The 19,435-nt window shown below is 39.3% G+C and overlaps 1 protein-coding gene across 20 annotated transcripts in view; it reads right to left on the reverse strand.

The window, feature by feature from the left end:
- Positions 1-19,435, reverse strand: part of TRRAP (transformation/transcription domain associated protein) — a 154,730-nt gene that overhangs the window by 97,133 nt on the left and 38,162 nt on the right. For 13 of the 20 annotated variants that reach the window (XM_073362108.1, XM_073362105.1, XM_073362109.1 and 10 more), the window contains 14 exons: positions 18,802-19,001; positions 17,702-17,919; positions 17,367-17,564; positions 16,436-16,696; positions 14,253-14,414; positions 11,431-11,527; positions 9,620-9,741; positions 7,617-7,787; positions 5,962-6,030; positions 3,086-3,139; positions 2,926-2,946; positions 1,691-1,810; positions 1,248-1,367; positions 788-952 (listed from right to left, as the gene is read on the reverse strand). In XM_073362108.1, coding sequence (XP_073218209.1) covers positions 788-952; positions 1,248-1,367; positions 1,691-1,810; positions 2,926-2,946; positions 3,086-3,139; positions 5,962-6,030; positions 7,617-7,787; positions 9,620-9,741; positions 11,431-11,527; positions 14,253-14,414; positions 16,436-16,696; positions 17,367-17,564; positions 17,702-17,919; positions 18,802-19,001 — 1,978 coding nt within the window. The remainder of the gene's footprint in view (positions 1-787; positions 953-1,247; positions 1,368-1,690; positions 1,811-2,925; positions 2,947-3,085; positions 3,140-5,961; positions 6,031-7,616; positions 7,788-9,619; positions 9,742-11,430; positions 11,528-14,252; positions 14,415-16,435; positions 16,697-17,366; positions 17,565-17,701; positions 17,920-18,801; positions 19,002-19,435) is intronic. The other 7 variants (XM_073362121.1, XM_073362117.1, XM_073362125.1 and 4 more) reach the window with 3 other exon arrangements.

Raw genomic sequence — 19,435 nt, forward strand, 5'->3', positions numbered from 1 at the left:
GGAGGTTTAGTGCGTTATAGGTTGTTGTAATAAGCCATAAATCCAGTGCCTCTATTAAGTCCATGATTTTTAGTGTTTAGCAAAAGTTATGCATTTAAGCTCCCAAGCTTGAAGGTGCCTTGGATCTTAAATTTATAACTTTGCTAGACACTAAAAATATGAAATACGTGTTAACTACTTATGCTAAACAATCTGCTCCACTTTGCATTTAGCTGTGACACGGAGTATGCTTCCTAGACCTGAAGGAGAGCTCTGTGTAAGCTCAAAAGCTTGTCTCTCTCATCAACAAAGGTTAGTCCAATAAAAGATATTACCTCACCCATACTGTCTCTCTAATATCCTGGGACTAACACAGCTACAGCAACACTCCATAATAGCAATCTTGATATACAGGGACACATTTCAGATTGATTTAGGACTAAATATGGTTCTACAAAAATTGTCCATAGAAACAATTCATTAATTATTAATTCATTTTCTTTTTAACTCCAATGACAGATATATTTAAATTTTTTTAAAAACATTCCTATTCAGCATTGGCAGTGTTATGCTAGTAAATGAGAAACAGAAGAGTCAAACTGACTGTCTATTTGCTTTAAGACACGTAAAATGCAACAAGTAAACTGGCAGGTGAAAGAGAAATTCAATTTTTTAAAAAACTTTTTTTTTTTTTTTTTACGAATCTACCAATATGTATGTGACATTACTCAATGTATCTATAGCGAGTGTCCCTCTAAACAGATATGAACTATCCATGACAACGTTTGAAAAAACAGCAAATAAATACCTTGATAGCCTGAAACTGAAGATCAAGACGCATTGTGCTGGTGCTTGGTGATCCAGGCCTAACAGCAGCTTGGGTGCCACCAGGTAACAGTAAAGTGATAAATCGATTTGGATTAGCTGCCAGGACATCTCGTAAAGGCTTCGCATCTTTGTGTTTTAAAAAACTCTGGAGAAGGGCAACCAACCATTATAGGAATAAATTTTAAAGAAAACATACCGCAGGTTGTATCATCATACAGTTGTATACAAACGTTTAGTTTACCTATACCACTCAGCCTTAATGCATTTTAATTTTGTGCCTGAATTTAATACTTATAAAAAAGTGCCAAATCATCTGTCCTCAGGACTGAAGTCTGTTATTTTATCTGACACAGCAGATACTATACAGTAAGAATAATGGTAAAAAGGTACATGAATAACTTCCAATTTATCAAAATTGGACTATTGTTCGCAGAGATTACCATGAACATTCTGCTCCACTGTGGATCATTTAAAGTCGCTTCCATCATGAACAGCTCAACAGTCTGGGATGGATGACGTGTCAGAAACTTTATCAGTGGTTCTCTGAATGGACTGCCCGCCTGAAACATTCATAATGTTTTAATTAAATTATTTCCCTTTATTCAATTTATCCATTCCTCTCATATTATCTGGCAAAGAATAGGGCACTGAACTTAGCATGTGTACTGATGTAAAATGGATTTGTTAGCAACCACAACCGCCCCAAGGCCTTAAAACAATCAAGTATTATCATTCTTAAAAGAGGAGATAATTTGTTACAAATCAATTTTTATACCAAATAATCCTACGCAGGTGGCTGGAACAATTAAAAAAAACCACTTAAAATGGGAATATTATAAAAGCAATAAAAGATGCAATTAGCAAAATTAAACTCCACTTTTACCTCTATCAACATAGCCCGTTCTGTTTTCATCACAACTTCCAGCAAAGGTTTAACCAGAGTCTGAGGAGCAGCTGGGATCAGATGAAATAGGTTTATGATTGCTGAACAAATCTTCATTTCCTACAGATAAAAATAAACATTATCAAAATAAACTAACACTTCCTAACTAAACATACAAACATATATTACCACAGATCTTACCATGACTACATTTCTCTATCTATATATTAGCACAGCTGGCAAACAAAAGCAAGGAGTTAACATATAAGCAGCAACTACTTACCCCAGTACATGGAAGGAATCTGTCCTGGGGAAATATTTTTTTTTTCCCCATTTTGGTATCATGTTTTTGTAGGCATATTTTATTTATTTACTTTGTCTCTTTAGTGATATTTTAATATTAAAGCTAAACTGTGTGTAATGAGAATGGTGATGAGGGGAGCTATGAGGACTCATCGCGGCACTATACTGAGTAGTTCACACTTCAAAAACCCAAACTAGCAGCTCAAAACAACTTCCCATATGCATTCTACAACAGCAGAATAGGAATGAAAGAAAAGAACCCTCCCATCACTGTTCAATGCATGTTGCATATGGCTGGCTATTTTTAAAAACAGCTTTGCTCTCCCATCAAATATTTATTCTTCTAAATGTCTGACCAAATTTCAGGATTTCTTTTTAAAATTGTGTAGTTTAAATTTGTTTTATATTTTCCTAGGGCATTGAACTGTGCTTTCTATTCAGAGTGGGAGCATTACTTAATGAATAGTATTCAAGGAACCACATGAAGGGGGGGGGGGGAAATCCATTTCTAACAGACACTATGCACCCTGTTTATAGTGGGATATTATTGGTGTTTTTTAAACTGAAATTAAATACAAAGCATTAAGGCCCCAATCCTGTGATCTGATCGGCACAAGGAGGTCCTTGCGGCTGCCCAGACAGAGCACGCTGCCAGACTGGGGCTTAAATTTATAAAATCATTGAAATATTAGATCCCTTGGAAAGCACTTAAAAGTTCTGCTCCAAACTTCCTAGTACAAAACATGCTGAACATCCTTCACAGCACTGTTACTAAAACAACTCTGCCACAGACAAACATAGGACAAGTCACAGCACTGCACTCAAAGGCACAATGCACTCTGCCCATTACATTACAATACAGCTAACATATCACAGCAAAAACCAAAACACAACAACAAAGAACCTCCTGGGGCCTCCACTGAATTTCTCACCTCTACCCCTTCCACGGCAGGCTGAACCAAAACAAAAATTACAGCATGAAAAAAAAAAAAAAAGAAAAAGAAAAAAAAAGAAACACAAAAATGTAAAAAAAGTATATGCTATTCTTCAGATTGCAGTCAGAAACTGACTTTAATAGGGTTATGTTCTCACCTCAAACTGACAGAATGGAGACAACGAACATCTCCCGCACTCTGAAATGCTCTCCTGAGGATGGGGAGGAAAAGCATCTTTTTTTTTCTATTTGTACATCATTTACATATAATTTCCCATATACTTGTGCACAATAAAAATATTAGGGATGAACAAGACAGTGGAAACAATATTCAGATATCTTCAGAGACAAGTATTGCCCACGGAGACAACAAAAACCTTCAATGCTTAAAATATCAAACAAACAAGTCCTTTTAAATGGACTTCAGCCCTCCCCCAAAACAAAAAATCAAATTTTCACTTAAGCAGCATTGTTGATGAAGGGGGAAAAATTTGTTGCAACCTGCTTGATCAGAAAAGTTACTTTATATATTTCATATGCAGTAAGGAAAGACTAGCTTTTTTAATGAAGCTTTTAAACCTCAGATCCATTAATTAAAAATTCATTTCCACTTGGAATGCAATTTTTTACAGCAAGTCACACATAATCAGGGCTATATTAGGCTACAAAAGGGCTGTTTTAAGTGGCAAGGATGAATGATCAAAAAAGCTGAATAATTCTGGCTCCCTTACTTTATACCTGAAGTTTACCTTGACAGACCTTACATCATTATAAATCAGTTTTTAACTGAGATTTTCAGCCTTTTTAGTTTACAAGTGTCATTTGTTTTCCTTGAAAAATGCAGGCCTTGTGGAATTTTGCAGTGAAATACTTTATTAGGAGGCAAAATGATTAATGTCTTGTCAGCTAATCAGAGTGTTCAGAATTCTGAGAACTGCATGACAACCTGGGTATCAAAACAAGCATGCTCAAAAAGAGCATGGAGTCCTATTCACCACCTCATCCCAATTTATTGATGGAGAGAGAAGGATAAAAATTGCTGAAGGTCTTTTTTTTTTTTTTTTTTTTAAAGGTATAGTTCCTCATACCACCCTTGTATCCTCTCACCTAGCAGCAGATGTGCTTCTTTTTCTCAGCCTGTAAATCTCCACTGAAGTTATGATCTCCTCCTGAAGCTAGCATTCACAATCAGTTTGTATAATACATGGCACTTCACACTCAGAAATTTGCTTTTAATGTGAACCAGTGAAATTTTGGAGTCCACAAACCCCAAGAAAAAACAAGTATTAATGCCAACTACAATTAATCCCCCTGACTACTTAACCTCGCCCCCGTTTCTCTCTCTTAGGAGATGAAGTTACAAAGACATCTCATATATGGATGCATGAATAACATCTGCTGTCTAAACTGTGTGAAGATCAGTGTCAAAGTTCATTTGCTTCAATTTACTAATATTTGTAGTATTAAGGAGTCTTTTGAGATGAACATCTAATAAAAGAGTAAAATTTAAGACTGAATTATCTTTTTTTAAATCAAATCTTTTTTAATTTAAGTGTCAGAAAAACACTATTTGAAAATGTTGAACATGTGTCAAACATTCACAACTTTGTTTGAAATAGCTTTTTCTCCACCACAAATTTTTTTGTTGGGGGGAGGGGTATTTAAAACACAAAAAATACATAGACAAAAGATTGTGACAGAAAACATTAAAAGCAAAAGAACTCACAGCTGAGTGAAATAGGTCTAATATGTAGGGAGAACGAGACAAAACTGTTACAGTGGTGCCCCACTGTGGACTGAAAGACTACTATGAAAGACTCAATTATATCTATAATCATTGGGAGTGGGAAAAAATGGATCCAAAAAGAAGTCTATAGAAAGCCATAGCAGTGCACTGGAATTAATAAATATTAGTATTTTGGCAAACATGCATGCACAGTAGCCTACTTTTAAGTCTGAATGCAAAGAAGAAATTAACCCAATCTAATTACAAAATATCTAACGTCACTTCAGAAGCGTTGACCAATTTAGATTTGAAGTTAGCTTTTTGATGGGATGGGAAAACGTAGTTAACAAAATCATTTCAATCTACTGATTTCTTGAAACAAAAACAGACAGCCCAATTTAGTTCTAATCTGAAACAAAACAAAAAACAAAACAGATTCCTTCCTAGTTTAGAAGTTTTGAGACAGTGATAAATCTTTACCCCTAGTAGAAATTACTGGTATAGTTCCTAATAGAACTGCAAACACAATACAAACTATAGCACTGAATGTGATCATTATTCCTACAAGTATAATATTATAGAACACACTTTGCCTTTAAACGATGCAATTTCCAGTTTGCAAGGAAAACTTAATTCCCACATTTCAACAAACTATCACTTCCCACAATAAACCAACAAACTGACCTTAATTATTAAGGAAAATTTTAAAATGTAGCTTTCAAAAATCATATTTAAGATGGAAGGGGGAATGTTATATGTAGTATAAATTTGCTGACAAAATATGACATGAACATCCAGCATATTAACTAAAAACTAAACTATAAAACCAAGCTGAATTATTTTAAAAAACGGACTATTGAGAAATTATGGCACTGATCATGTAATCTGGACCATATAGGCAGATCCCTCTGAAGTCCTTCTGCCCATACAGACCTCAATGCAGGATTAGGGACTAGGAAACTGCGCACACTGGATGAAATTCACCTCACTACACAGGATCCCACCAAAGATCCTCCACACCATTTCAACTTCAGAGCAAAAGTGCTGAGACACTTGTACAGGCACTATCTTTGCCAGGTGAATTTCAGTCACTGTAAATACAAATTTAAAATGCGACGCAAAAGCTTTCCGTATTAAGATTTGTCACAAATATTTCAAAAAAGTAATTTTACACAGCCTTGTAAAAACAAACTACAGTGGATACCCAGTTATGGTAACATTTATGGTTGTATGATTTCTGTATTTTATAAAAGTTTATATTGTTTACTTCTGCTTCTCCCTCCCCCATAAAAGGAACCATTAACTTACATTTCCATCACTCCTCTGTCCTCCTTTGTGTGTAATTACTACCACTTCCATCCATTTACGCAGGTGTTGCTGTGGGGAAATCCAACATCTTGATCATCACTACGAAAGGTTTTTTTTGTTTGTTTGTTCCCCCCCTCCTGCTGGTATAGCTCACCTTAACTGATCACTCTCCTTATAGTGTGTATAACACCCATTGTTTCATGTTCTCTGTGTGTATATATATCTTCCTACTGTATTTTCCACTGCATGCATCCGATGAAGTGGGTTTTAGCCCACGAAAGCTTATGCTCAAATAAATTGGTTAGTCTCTAAGGTGCCACAAGTCCTCCTGTTCTTTTTGCGGATACAGACTAACACAGCTGCTACTCTGAAACATCAGTAGGATTACTCTAATTTTACAGTTCCAGTTATGAAAGCCACATCAAGATTTTATACGAAATAAAGTGGACGTACAGCCTGATTTTTGAGGGAATCAAACAAAACAGCTGCAAGTACTTAGTTCAGCTCCCTTGATTGGAGACGTTCGCTTGCTGTTTGCGACCCACTGGTTTGCAACCTACCGGTCTTGGAAGACATTCACCTGCTTCTAAACTGCCCAGGTACCTACAGAGGCCAAGAGAGCTTTTAAACCTGTGCGTGATTGGAAGGTTGGAAGCTTATCTTTTAACCTTACCACAATTACCCATACCTTTGTCACTTCTAGATTGGAGTACTAATACACCCTACAAGGGGCTACATCTGAAGTCCATTAGGGAATTTTAGCTAGTGAAAAATGCAGCAGGTCTCCTTTCTTAGAGGTTCTTTCCACAGGGAGTGGATTACACAGGCACAGCAAAATCTAACGGCTGCCATTTCATTCCTCATCTGGTATCCCAGCAGCTGAGGTCACCTGAGAGTGTTAAAAGCCCCCAACTCTGGAACTACCGTCACCACTTCATCCAACAGAGCCCCAATCGACTGACCGTTAAGGCCTTCTGCAAGGTACGTTTTCCCCAATTTTCAAAAAAGGGATGAATATGAAAGTGTGTATGTTGGTTGAAGGGGAAGATATTTATTAAGTCTGATAGGCAAAGGGGAATGGGTGTTCATATTTGGTCAAATGTACAAATCATATAAACCAATGACCAAGTATGATCACTCACCTCCTGAGTATTAGAGCCCCTGGCAGAAGGATAGAGGCAAATTTTTTAGAAATCGAAATACAGAAGATAAAGGCAAGACCACCATCATTTTAGCATTCAAAGCATTTGGCCAGCCTGCCCACAAAATGTTATCCACTGAAAAGGAAAAAGCAAGTTTCCAAGACAATGTTTACCATAGTATCCTGGCAACCCCTCGTTTAGAGAGAAAGCTGTCCAAGGAGATTTCAGTATAATTAAGTTTGACTTCATTAGAAGAAAAAGAGTTGTTTGTTGTTTTCCTTTTCACTTAACTAAGCCTCTTTCGAAATGATGGTTTTCATCAAATTCTAATCATGCAAACGTTTCAAAACACAAATTAATATACATGAATTGTAAAGCATGGAAACCTTTTGTACAAATCTATTCATTAAATGACTATTAAACTGCTCTTTTAATCTTCAATTTTTATGGATGTCAGTTAAAAGGAGAGTTCTTCTAGGAAGGTTTAAAAAAAAATAAAAGGATTGGGCTTACCATCATCTGATCACAGAACTTGTCATTAAAGGAGTTTGGAAAAAGTCTAGTGACAGAAGTCAGGCGGTTCACAACATTCAATGTCAAGCTTCGATAATCTCCCAACATCATGAGCAATGGTCTCATGTGCGTGTGAATTTGATCTACTTCTATTGTAGCTCCTTCCAAGAACTGCAAAGAAATAAAGCATGGAATCACAACAGAAATAAAAGAAAATTCAGTTACTTCTGTACAGACACTTACAAAAAGTAACTCTGCAGAACTGGTTTCATATTTTTAAAGTTCACAATAAAATGGCTGTACAATAACAAATGGTTCAACAAATGTTTGGTTTTAAAAAATGCTTTTGGTGGCAGGATGGAGACTCGTGAAGAAAATGTTTAATCCGGATACATTGCTCAGTTTACGGAATGTGCTGCAAACAAGAGATTCAGTTAACAGGATTTTATTCCTAGAATACTACTGTTAACTGTGGAGTTATAAAATTCTGACTGGGGAAGAAGTATATAATCATTTAATTTCCTTCTCATTTAACCAGCAGTTTTAAAAATGCAAAAGAAAAAGATCTTAACTGAGAGGTAAGAGACATGCAGGCACTATGTTACAAGCAAAATCCCATGTTTGGGACCCTGGTCATAATAAACACAGCTAAGTTTTTTTTACACACAGCAGCTTTTTTCACAACAAACCAAGCATCAGTGTGTGTCTCCACCTATCCATGTTGCCTAACTGCATTTCAAAGGAGCTTTACAGGAAAATTTGGGCTGCAAATCTATAAGGCCTTAGCAGGTGATAGCAATAAGAGAAAAGATACACAGAGGGGCACCAGAAGTACTCTTTAGGATATCCTACTGCAAAGGGAACTTGAGGATGGAAAAAATCATCCAAATCAGATCCACAAGCACTGTTTGGAGGTTTTGCCTATATTAAAAAATGGTATGCACAACAGTTTACAGGAAGACAGCTGTGTGCTCTCTTATGCCACAGGCAAGGGCAAAATACTGCAAGCTGCCATAGTCCACTGAAGAAAGGACTGTGAAGAACCTATATTTAGAGCCAGCCATATCAGTAACTGGTTAAAAACTCAGTTAAAGCTGTAGGGCCAGATTCTCTGCTGAAATCCCAAGGTCATTTTGCACTTCCCCAACAGTGAAAAGGGCTTGGAATCTGGCCACAGTTGGCTAGTAGAGCTTTCCTTTGGTGTAACTGAAAACCTTGCTAGCATGAAGCTGGTGAAGGCAGCTCCTGCACCAACTACCCCCACACTCCTGCCACACTCCCGCCACAGGGGAAGAGAGAAAGGGCTTTAGAACAGGTGAGGAGATGATCCTCTACCAATGGCAAAAGTTATTTAAGCCTCTTAGCTGCTCTAACTGTTGCCAGGCCAGCCCTCACAATCAGGGAGCTATATTTAACCAACTCTGGCATCACCACAGAAAGACTGTCATAGGAAGGAATCTGATCCATAGTATACACATAACCTACAAATCTGTGGATCATTGACATTATTGGTGTGAATATTTATCTTGTGCAATATGCTACGAATGCCTGCTCCTCATTATGAAGTAGATACGGACTATGAATAGTAAACACTTACTAAATATTAATAATTACATATCTTTTTATTAATTAAAGCTATGTTAGAAATATATCAGCACAAGGGAAGCATAATGCTGATTTTTTTGATTGGGAGCAGTTTGACTCATCCATAAAACTTTGAAATAACCAAGCTGAATATATTTAGTCCAAAAGAAAAATATGCTTCCTGGCTAAGAGCCTGTATGCCTGGTTTCCACCAGAGGAAATTTTTATGGGCAAGTTCAAATCCTCCCCAAAAATACTTCATAGAAACAATGAAAGTAACTTAATTATAGTGCTGCCGCCCTAACAAAAACCAAGCAGCCATTAATCCCACTAGAAATAATGCTTCCTTGTTACACTGCTTCTTGGGAAAAGCATAAAGAATTACCCACACAAAGCAGCATTGTTTTAATATCACTAACCTTTCTCATACACGCCTCTCCCGCCTCCTGCAGTTCATTATTTGTTGAGTTAAGTGCCTTGAAAAGTGCAGCAATGATTTTCTCTCTAGACTGAGGTAAGTAATTACAGGCAGCTAAAGCATCTGCAAAAATCAAAATATTTTTGTGTTTCTTGTTAACTTGAAATACAAAAGGAAAGGCCATTTGTTTTATTTATTCTGAAATTACTGACAGCTACAGCTTTAACATTTTTGCCACAAGCAACAGACATTGCAAGAAGAACAAAAGACTGGTGTTACTATTAACAGTATTTTAAATTTTCTGAGTGCTATTCAAGGAAGTCATTCTAATCCTTAGGAACTAAAAATCATTACTGTAATTAACTGAACTGAGGAATATTGTCACTGGAATAAGCGGTTAGCCAACTTTTGCTCTCCAACACATGCAATCACACTGACTTCAATAAGGTTATAAGTATGTTAACAGAGAGCAGTATTTTCCTTTCTTGTTAATAATTTCTTTTTAATCCAGAGTGAGAATGTAACATTGTTGGATATAACATATAGTTCCTCATTTTCAGATCATTTGTATATTTTCTCTCTTTTAATTCTGGCAATAAAGCCACACATGAATTAAAGACTTTCGAGATCATTACTGCCTATAGAAGCTCCTGGCTTGCTTCATATTTTCATGTTCTCTCTCTCATTGGAATGTATGTCATTTATTGCTTGTGACTAGGATTGCCAACCCTCCCGGTTTAGCCGGGAGTCTCCTAGAATCGGGCTCCATCTCCAGGAGGCTACTGAAGCCAAAACAGGAGATTTTAAGCTACTAAAAATCCAGTGGTGCAACTGAGGTAAGGCAGGCTCCCTACCTGCCCTCGCTCCATGCCCCTCTCAAAAGCGGCCAGCAGGTCCCTGCAGCCCTTGGAGGGGGCGGGAGGGGAGGAGGTGGCGGACAGAGGGTTTCCGCACGCTGCCTCCGCCCCGAGCATGGACTTTGAAGCTCCCATTGGCCAGGAACTGCAGCCAATGGGAGCTGAGGGGTCGGTGCCTGCAGGCAAAAGCAGCACATGGAGCCTCCCCAACCTCCACCCAGAGGCCACAGGGACATACCGGCCACTTTCAAGAGCAGCACAGAGCCAGGGCAGGTAGGGAGCCTGCCTTAGCCCCACTGCACCACTGACCGGGAGCCGCCTGAGGTAAGCGCTGCCCGGCTGCAGCCAGCACCCCAAACCCCCTCCCATGCCTCAACCCCTTGAGCCATCCCTGAGCCCCATCCTGCACCCAAACTCCCTTCCAGAGCCTGCTCCCCACAACCCCTCCTGCACCCCAACCCCCCGCCCCAGGCTCAGCCCGGAGCCCCCTCCCACATTCTGAACTCCTCGGCCCCAACCCAGAGCCCACATCCCCTCCCACACCCCAAACCTCTTCTCCAGTCCGGTGAAACTGAGTGAGGGTTGGAGAGAGCTAGCAATGCAGAGAGGAGGGGGGGGAGCAGGGCCTTGGAGAAGGGGTGGGGAAGGGACGGAACCTTGAGGAAGGGGCATAGCAAGGGTCTTTGCTTTTGTGTGATTAGACAATCGGCAACCCTACTTGTGACAATTATCTGATTCACAGCTTTGAAAACTAAACCCTGTTCATCCAGAGAGCAGGTACAGCAATGGAAATACGAGCTCCCATGTGCTGTCCCCACCATTATCTCCCAAACTATGATCTGGAAAGAACAACTTCCAAGGGCTTCAGTCTGCTGAGATTATCTACAAAAGCACCTGCTGCTATTTAAGGAGAGTGTCTGTCTACCACAAGCTAAATTTTCATGCTTTAACTTACTTAAGGCTGCAATTCGAAGAGGTACTAGTGATGGAAGACTTTTGTAACAGGGTAATTTCATTAAGGCAGCATCTTCAGCCTCACACAAATTCAACAGCTGAAAGTTTAAAAAAAAAAAAAAAAAAAAGGAAGAGAGGTTAGCCCAGTGATTATTGTGAAATAATCTTTCCAGTCACATTTTCAGCATGACAATAATTCTCTCTACACAGCTCTGCTCTCGCCATTAGCTACTTTAAGTTATTTTCAGACAAACAATTAGTTTCATACAAGAGGGTGAAAATACAAGATGTACACAATTCCATACTTGAAAGTGTCAGCCTGCACAATTTCTAAGAACCCTGGATAGGTTCAGTGCTTTAAATTTACTAGTTTACTGGACTGGGATTCAGAAGACTTGGGCTTTATTTCTGGCTCTCTTGTTGAGGTGATCGTGAGCAAGCTGCTTCGCCACTTTGTGCCTCAGTTTTCTTATCTGTAAAATGGTGATAAATGATACTAACAACCTTTGTAAATGCTTTGAGCTCTACTGATGAAAAGCACTATATAACAGCTAGGTATTATTATGATGACTCCTCTACCTGGTTTATATGACCTGCTCTCTGCATCATTTTTTTCAACTAGGAACAAGAACTAGGTCATTACCTAGCTCTTTCCCAGGAGACAACCTTTATCAATAGATCATGTTCCATTCCCTAGACTGAGTCTCATGCTCAAAACCAGGAGGATGTAGAGATACACCTCTACCCCGATATAAGGCGACCCGATATAACGTGGGTTCACATACAACGTGGTAAAGCTCTGACATGCTGCTCTGAGCAGCGTGTTAAGGGTGCCGGGCCGGGAACGAGGGGTTGGATAAGGGGCAGAGAGTCTCGGGGGCGGTCAGGGGCTCCCTCCCCCACTCCCCAGGGTCTGGGAGGCAGTAGCTGTGGGGGGGCACTTTTGGGGGCCCCGCAGTCCCAGAGTGGCCCAGGGGATTAGCGGGGGGCTGGGAGCAGCCCACTCCGCTTCCCTCGCCCCGGCCCCAGCCGTATCGCTCGGGGGAGGGGATCTCCCCTGCACTCACCAGCAGAAGCGGAGCAGCCCAGCCCCAGCCCACTCCATTCCACCAGCTCCCAGCCGCGGCGCTCCACTTGCCACCACAGATGAGTGCGGGACCTTTCCCCAGGCCCCCCGAGCGACACGGATGGGGCCGGGGCAAGGAAAGCGGAGCGGGCTGGGGCCGCATCGCTCCGCTTCCCGCCACCAGTGAGCGTGGAGGGCGTCCCTTCCCCAACCTCCCCACATTCACCGGCGGCAGGAAGTGGAGCGCCGCAGCTCGGAGGTGGCGGAATGGAGCAGGCTGGGGCCGCGTCGCACCACTTCCTGCCGCTGCCGGTGAGTGCCTGTCAAGGGGCAGGGTGTGTGGATAGGGGCCGGAGCAGTCAGGGGACAGGAAGCAGGGGGGTTGGGTAGCGGGTGGGGTTCTGGGGGTCTCTGGAGGGGGTGGTCAGGGAACAAGGAACCGGGGGGGAGGCCAAAGCAAGTTCAATATAACGCGGTCTCACCTATAACGCGGTGAGATTTTTTTTTGTCTCCTGAGGACCGTGTTATATCAGGGTAGAGGTGTACTGCTGAGTTTGTCTATAAGCCCTGGTTATAGAGGTAGATAATCACAATGACCTGAAACAACCTCTAAAGCAAGGTAGGTTAATGGTCTCCAAAAAGTCCTTCAAGCCAAAGGAAAAAAAAAAAAAAATCCACTGTGGAGATGCAAGTGAGTTTTTGCAGACTGAGGAAAGAGGTTAAACTCAGAAAGCAGAAAATATTTTTGGTGGCTGAGGGTTTTGTCCTTGAGCGAAGCAGGGTCTAAGGAGGTGAGAGGATAGTACTTAATACCTAGAGGAGGAAAAGGGTGCCACTTACTATACTTGGCTTTTTAGCCTCCTCTATTCCACTGCAGAGAGGCCCTGAATTCTCCTCCCTATCGTAAAGAGGAAATATGGGCCACATCTGTCTAGACACACAATACAGAGGCAGGCTGGTGGTGCAAGTTTGGTGTTGGGGACCTTTCACAAGCAAGAAGTGTATTGGGGCATTGCAGAGCAAGAAATGGATCACCAGGCAGCTAGACAATTATATTGAAACTAAGGTAAGTCCTGAGATATTGAGAAAGTCCCCAGTTTTCTGGACGGTCTCATAGTTCCGCAAGAACATTCAGTTATCTTTATTTTTAAACTTGCAAATTTATTTCAGTGGAACATCCTTTTAAAAAATATCCAGCTACACTCTAAGCAAATTAGCCGGATGTTTCTAAAGCAGAAAGCAGTACTGAAGGCTGATCTACACACAAATGTATAACCAATTCAGTTAAAGCAGTTACCAATATAAACTAAACCAATAAACACTTTAAAATTAATATAACTGCATATATGCTAGAGGGTTGCACCAATTTTGTTAATCAATGTGAACAGTGTGTGTAAACAAGGCCTGAGACAGTTAAACTGCTACCTCACTGACATTAAGAACACTCCACACTTCTCAAAGCTATTGTTTTAATTTGCAGATGCAGGCGGACAGCCCTTCACCAGTTCACATTTCAAAGGTTATATTCTCATTGAGAACCAAAAAGTTTTTTGTTTTTTTTAATGAAATCTTAAATTCAGCAGAAAATACTGATACCCACAAATGGCAGGGTTAGCCTCAACATACAGCACACACAGAGATGCTGAACGTTTATTTCCATTGTCCCTACTTATATGGTCAGTGCTTAGATCATTGCTATAGGATATAATATAAATGCCTTCTGTTTGAAATATCAGAATGTACAAAAAGGGAAGTACCTCTGTGTAGAAAACCTTGTGTTCCACAACATTTAGATCCATTGTAAACAGTCGGGGCTGCAGAGTTGTGCAAAATGTGTTCCCCTCCATGAGCCCAATCTGGGCATTTGCAGGCTGATGCCTAAGTAAGTGCTTTTTAGGAGGAACCATGTCTTGGAGAACCTGCAAAATAACAGTGTCTTGATTATAGGCATACATGATTATATAAATAGTCTATTAAGAGGATATCCATCTCATTATGGCTCTCTCACAATACCTGTTTAGAAATCACTGAGTTGAAAAAGATTTCCTTGAGCCAATGTCATTCATAATAATTTGCTTAACATGCCATTACATAGTCCTATTTTTAACTAATATTTTCTTGTTTTTTATGGAACGATTAGCTTTTTGTCATCATGACTATTTCTGACCAAATGAGTAACAGTAACTGTTACATGTTTCATATGAAAAGACAAAAGATCTACACAAAACTGTAAACATTAAAAACGCAACCCTAGACAAAAAACTGTCAAGATAGTAAAGGCTGTAAATGGATCACTATTTTCTTTTAAAACATTACTAGAACCCTGAAGATATTTAAAAAAAGATGTCTGAAAGTCACAGAAAACTCAAAGATTTAAGGATAAAACATGTTTTAGGTCACGCAAAATACAATACTGTCAGATCCTAAAATGTTAAAGTATAGAAATACTCATTTACTGGTGGATTATTACATCAACCTCTTATTCTCACTTATCTACCCCCATCTACCTGTGAAATTCTGACAAATTGCCATTATTAAATGTCGTACCAGTTACATGTCTGAATTACAATATGAACGTCTCTTGTTGTAAGAGGAGATCCTGTGCAGATCCTTTTGGCCTATCGAAAGCCCACGTTACAAGATTTTTGAGGGATCCTATGTCATTATCTGCTAAGTGGCAAAAAAGGTGATTTGTGCCTGCATGTAAACTTTGTAGAATTTAACACTGAGAGGGTGGATAGGGAAAGGTACAGCAAAGTCTGTTTGGAATATGTGGGGAGGGTAACATGAGATCCAGTCTTCAACTTGTACCAGAAGGATGAGACAAGGTCTATGCTACAATTTCAGGAACTAAATTATCCAGAGTAAAATATATTTCACTGATTCTGCCTTAACAGCCAGACACTATATATACACAAATGCAAGTAACAGTCCAACTCTGAAATGTGCTTAGACCAATAAAACCTAACAAAGCTAGGTTGGGCTTGTGTGATGGGCTATACAAACCACACTGGAGAACAAAGGGTTAAGGACCTGCTCTGGGCTCAACCAGTTCCACCCTTCCACACATGCACAGGCTGGAGGAGTTAAAAGAGAAGCAGAACAGCCTACTTGGGGGCAGACCAGCAGAGCAGGGAAGAAAACAGGAAAGGGCAATTGACAGCAAGAACTTCCAACAACCACTGCTTGAAGAACCCTCACTGAGGAAAGAGACTGCCTGATCCTGGTACACCCTAAGAGGGAGTTGTTCCCTGCTCTCTCTTACTAACTCAGTTTATTTGTGTTAATTCCCCTTGCTTTTTGTTTATGGACTACCCTGAAAGGGGAGAGAATTTGAAGTGACCCTGGCCGGCAGGCTAAGTCAGAGGAAGAAGCAAGTCACCAGAGAGTGGGGCAGCCAGCAGCAGCAAACCCCAGCAGAGAGCAAGCTGCCATGCTATGCCAAGCCCCAAGTAGGCGCAAGCAGTGAGCCTACACAGCCTGGTTGCCTCTTTGGTTACCACAGATCAGCATTAAAGGCTTTTAAAATGCACTAAAATATTCAGTTTAATCATGAAGTTTTAGAACTGTAAATTAGACCACAAAACACTGTGCAAACCAGCTATCACCTTCCTATGGGGAGTGACAACCCCTTAAAAACTCACCTCCTTGCATAAGATATGTCAGAAGATAAGCTGGGGAAAAAAACAGCCTGAAAAGTAGGCTTCAGTGAAAGTTAGCTTCAATGACTCATTGCACCACTGAAACATTAGTAGGTGGAAAGCTATTACCCTGGACTGTTACTGTGAAAGCCTTATGAAAAACATCCAGAATTAATAGTACTTTAGAGCTTGTTTTAATAGTGTGAAAACCCTTCTAAAAAACATTTTGCAAAACAAAAACCTTAAGTTATTTTAACATACTTTGGTGTCTCAATGAATCCCCTTAGTGATAACCTCACCTCTTTATGTGGCTCCATAATCACAGTAACGCTTTTCCCAGTGACCTGTGCAAGCACTTGCAATGAATGCATGGCTTGCTTTCTTACAGTGGAGTTTGGAGAGGTTACTTCTCGAACCAGGTCATGTGTCACATGATGGAAAGACTTTTCCTGTGCTGCTAGGATTTCTTCTGTTTTTTCTTCATCTTTTAAAGGAGTGGCACATCTAATCAAAAGCTGTTCTAGTGTGGTCTTTGCCATAGCAACAGCTCCATTGGAAACCTAAGAAGTCATGGATTTGTTAGTGCTGCTGTTATGCAGATTAGAGACCTTTACAAACACTATGTTCAGTTATGAATGGCTGTTCTGCTAGAAATTTAAAAAGTTAACACACCTTTTTAACCTTTTCCACCTTTCATCCAAAGATAGCAAAGTAGAGTGCTATGCAATTTCATAAATGAAATCCTAAAGCAAGAACACCCTGATAGCTTGGCTAGTGAACAATTTAGGTTTCAAAAAGGGTCAAGAACTCTATTCTCTAAGCATCTACTACTAAACAAGAACTACATTAAAACTGATCGGTAGCAAGATACACATTTTACCAGAAGTAGAGTTTAAAATAAAGAAAAATAATGTTTGTCCACAGCATATTTAATTTATTTTGTTGATTAAAAGTCTATAGGTCAAATTTAACTCAGAGGTAAGGAGGTGCAATTCCAACAACTTCAGTGGAGTTGTAACCAATAAAACCAGGGCTAAATTTGACCCAATGTGCTTGAGATCTTCACTAGGTTCAAATAAAAAGACGAACACATTCTCAACAACTGTTACAGGTATACTAAACTGTGAAGTAATAAAACTCAGATTAGCAAGAGTTTAGTTTGTATAAATTTAATATATGAAGTTCCACAATTTCCCAAACACTCATTGAAATCATCCATACATTAAATACCTCTCCAGTTAGGTCCATCATGACAAATAGCAGTGCCTTGAGGAAAGTCTGCTGGTTCTGGAGGACCCAAATGAGAGGCAATCGTTCCATGAGGAATTTAATTGACACCACACCACCTAGTTTAGCATACCAAGCTTGTTCGTAACAGCAAGCACATAAACGCTCCACAATGTATGAAAACAAAGGAAGCTGACAAGCCTAAAAATAATAATAAAAAAAGAGAGACCTGTCAATGATTTATTATTTAATTCAATCAACACATCCTATTCCCAATTTTAAAGAGTTCAATAGCACTATTAAACGGGCTAAAACTAAACAATTAAAGATTATATTACCCTTTCCTTTGAACCCAGAATAATGCTTGCAACATCGAATATCACAGCCAGAGCCACTTCCCCTATCTTGCAGAGCTCCTTCTCCTCATATGCCATACAGATGGCTATGGCATCAATAAGTACCAAAGGATCCATTCCTTTTGATCCGTTTTCTTCACTGTGAAACATGGCTGTGCTGGGCTGGCTTCCAACCTGATAGCACTGCAGCAAAAAAGGGCCTACAATTTATGGGGGGGAAGGGTGGTAGAGAAGGAGAGAAATGGATCCGTCAGCATTAACAGTCTTTAAATTAGATCTTCCTATCTTCTCTGATCAGTGCATCGCAAAACTAGTGAAAATTCTGGCTATTTGCATGTAAATGGATTGTCAGTTTTTTTTTAGTTTTTAAAAGAAAAAAATTGAAATGTTCTCTTGCCTTTAATTGACTATGTACTTCACTATGAAAGTAAACTAAAACTAAGAATATTAAAATAAAATTACATTTAAGTATCTTGAAGAGATATATGCTTACAGAATTTTTTTTTCCAATCACTTGAACTATATAAAAAAGCACAAACCAAGATTATTAAGTTACATTTTATAAGTGAAAAATTACTCTTCGTTATTTACACAATTCCTTTTCTGGTCCTTCAAAAATTAAAAGAAAACAAAAGAAAATGTTCCCAAATCCCAACATGGGGGGAGGGAGGAGGTGGAAAGCCTATAACAAAAATTTTGCATTTAAGGTTATAAATGCATTCTACATCCGTTGATATCAGAGATATATATAGCTCATAGTTTTCAAAAGTGGTCTGTTTAGTTATAACTTGTGCACATTTCACAGTGTTTGATTTTAAAAATATAATTAAGGTACAACTTTGTAAGTATGGCTTACAAAACTATTTTTTAAAAACTGAAACAGTTAAGTAACAGAAGAGAAAGAGTAAGCATATTCAAATAGGTGTTGTAACAATAATATAATTAAGAAACCAAACTAAGAACTTAATGTACCAAACTTCAATTTTATGCCTTTTTTATGCAATAATTTATTGCAAAAGACTAAAAACCTTCTTGTCCTATCCCCTGGCAGTTCATGCAATTTCTATTCTGTATTTACTCACCACATTGCTGAGCTACTGCCACCATTGTGTAATGGCGAATCAGGCTGGCTACAAAAGGCAGAGCACTAGGTCGCAGATCTTTGATGACTGCTGACATGAATGCACCTGTCAATGCCTGTTCAAATGTTTTACGGGCAGGAGTATCCTGTGCTTTGTACCGATGTGAAATAATTACATTGGGTATGGACTTCTCAGTAAAGCTGAAAAGACAAAATTATATCTATATTATAACCCTAAACTACCATACCAACAGTTCAACCATGACCATCAAGGACTTAATTTACAGTTTGTTTCTGACTTATAACCCCCACTCCACCATTCTGATAAAGCTAGATCAGTTTATTTAATCCATTTTAATTTTGGCAACCACTGGCAACATGATGGATGGCTCAATTTCATCATGAACATTTAAAGCCAGTGGTTGAGAAGAGGCCACACGCATTCCAAATAATATGTATACAGGCATCATACTGGAATTCAATTACAGAATGGCATTTCTGATATTTTCACTTATTTTATTAAGTAAGATGACATTTGATTTTGATCTTTAAGGTCTGAAATGTTATTTATCTATTAATTCACTGCCCAATAAAACCTATTTGCTTCAAAGTCCAAATAGACTTTTTAAAAGTTA

Source organism: Lepidochelys kempii, chromosome 10 (assembly GCF_965140265.1).
Source record: "Lepidochelys kempii isolate rLepKem1 chromosome 10, rLepKem1.hap2, whole genome shotgun sequence".
NCBI classification, from domain to species: domain Eukaryota; kingdom Metazoa; phylum Chordata; order Testudines; family Cheloniidae; genus Lepidochelys; species Lepidochelys kempii.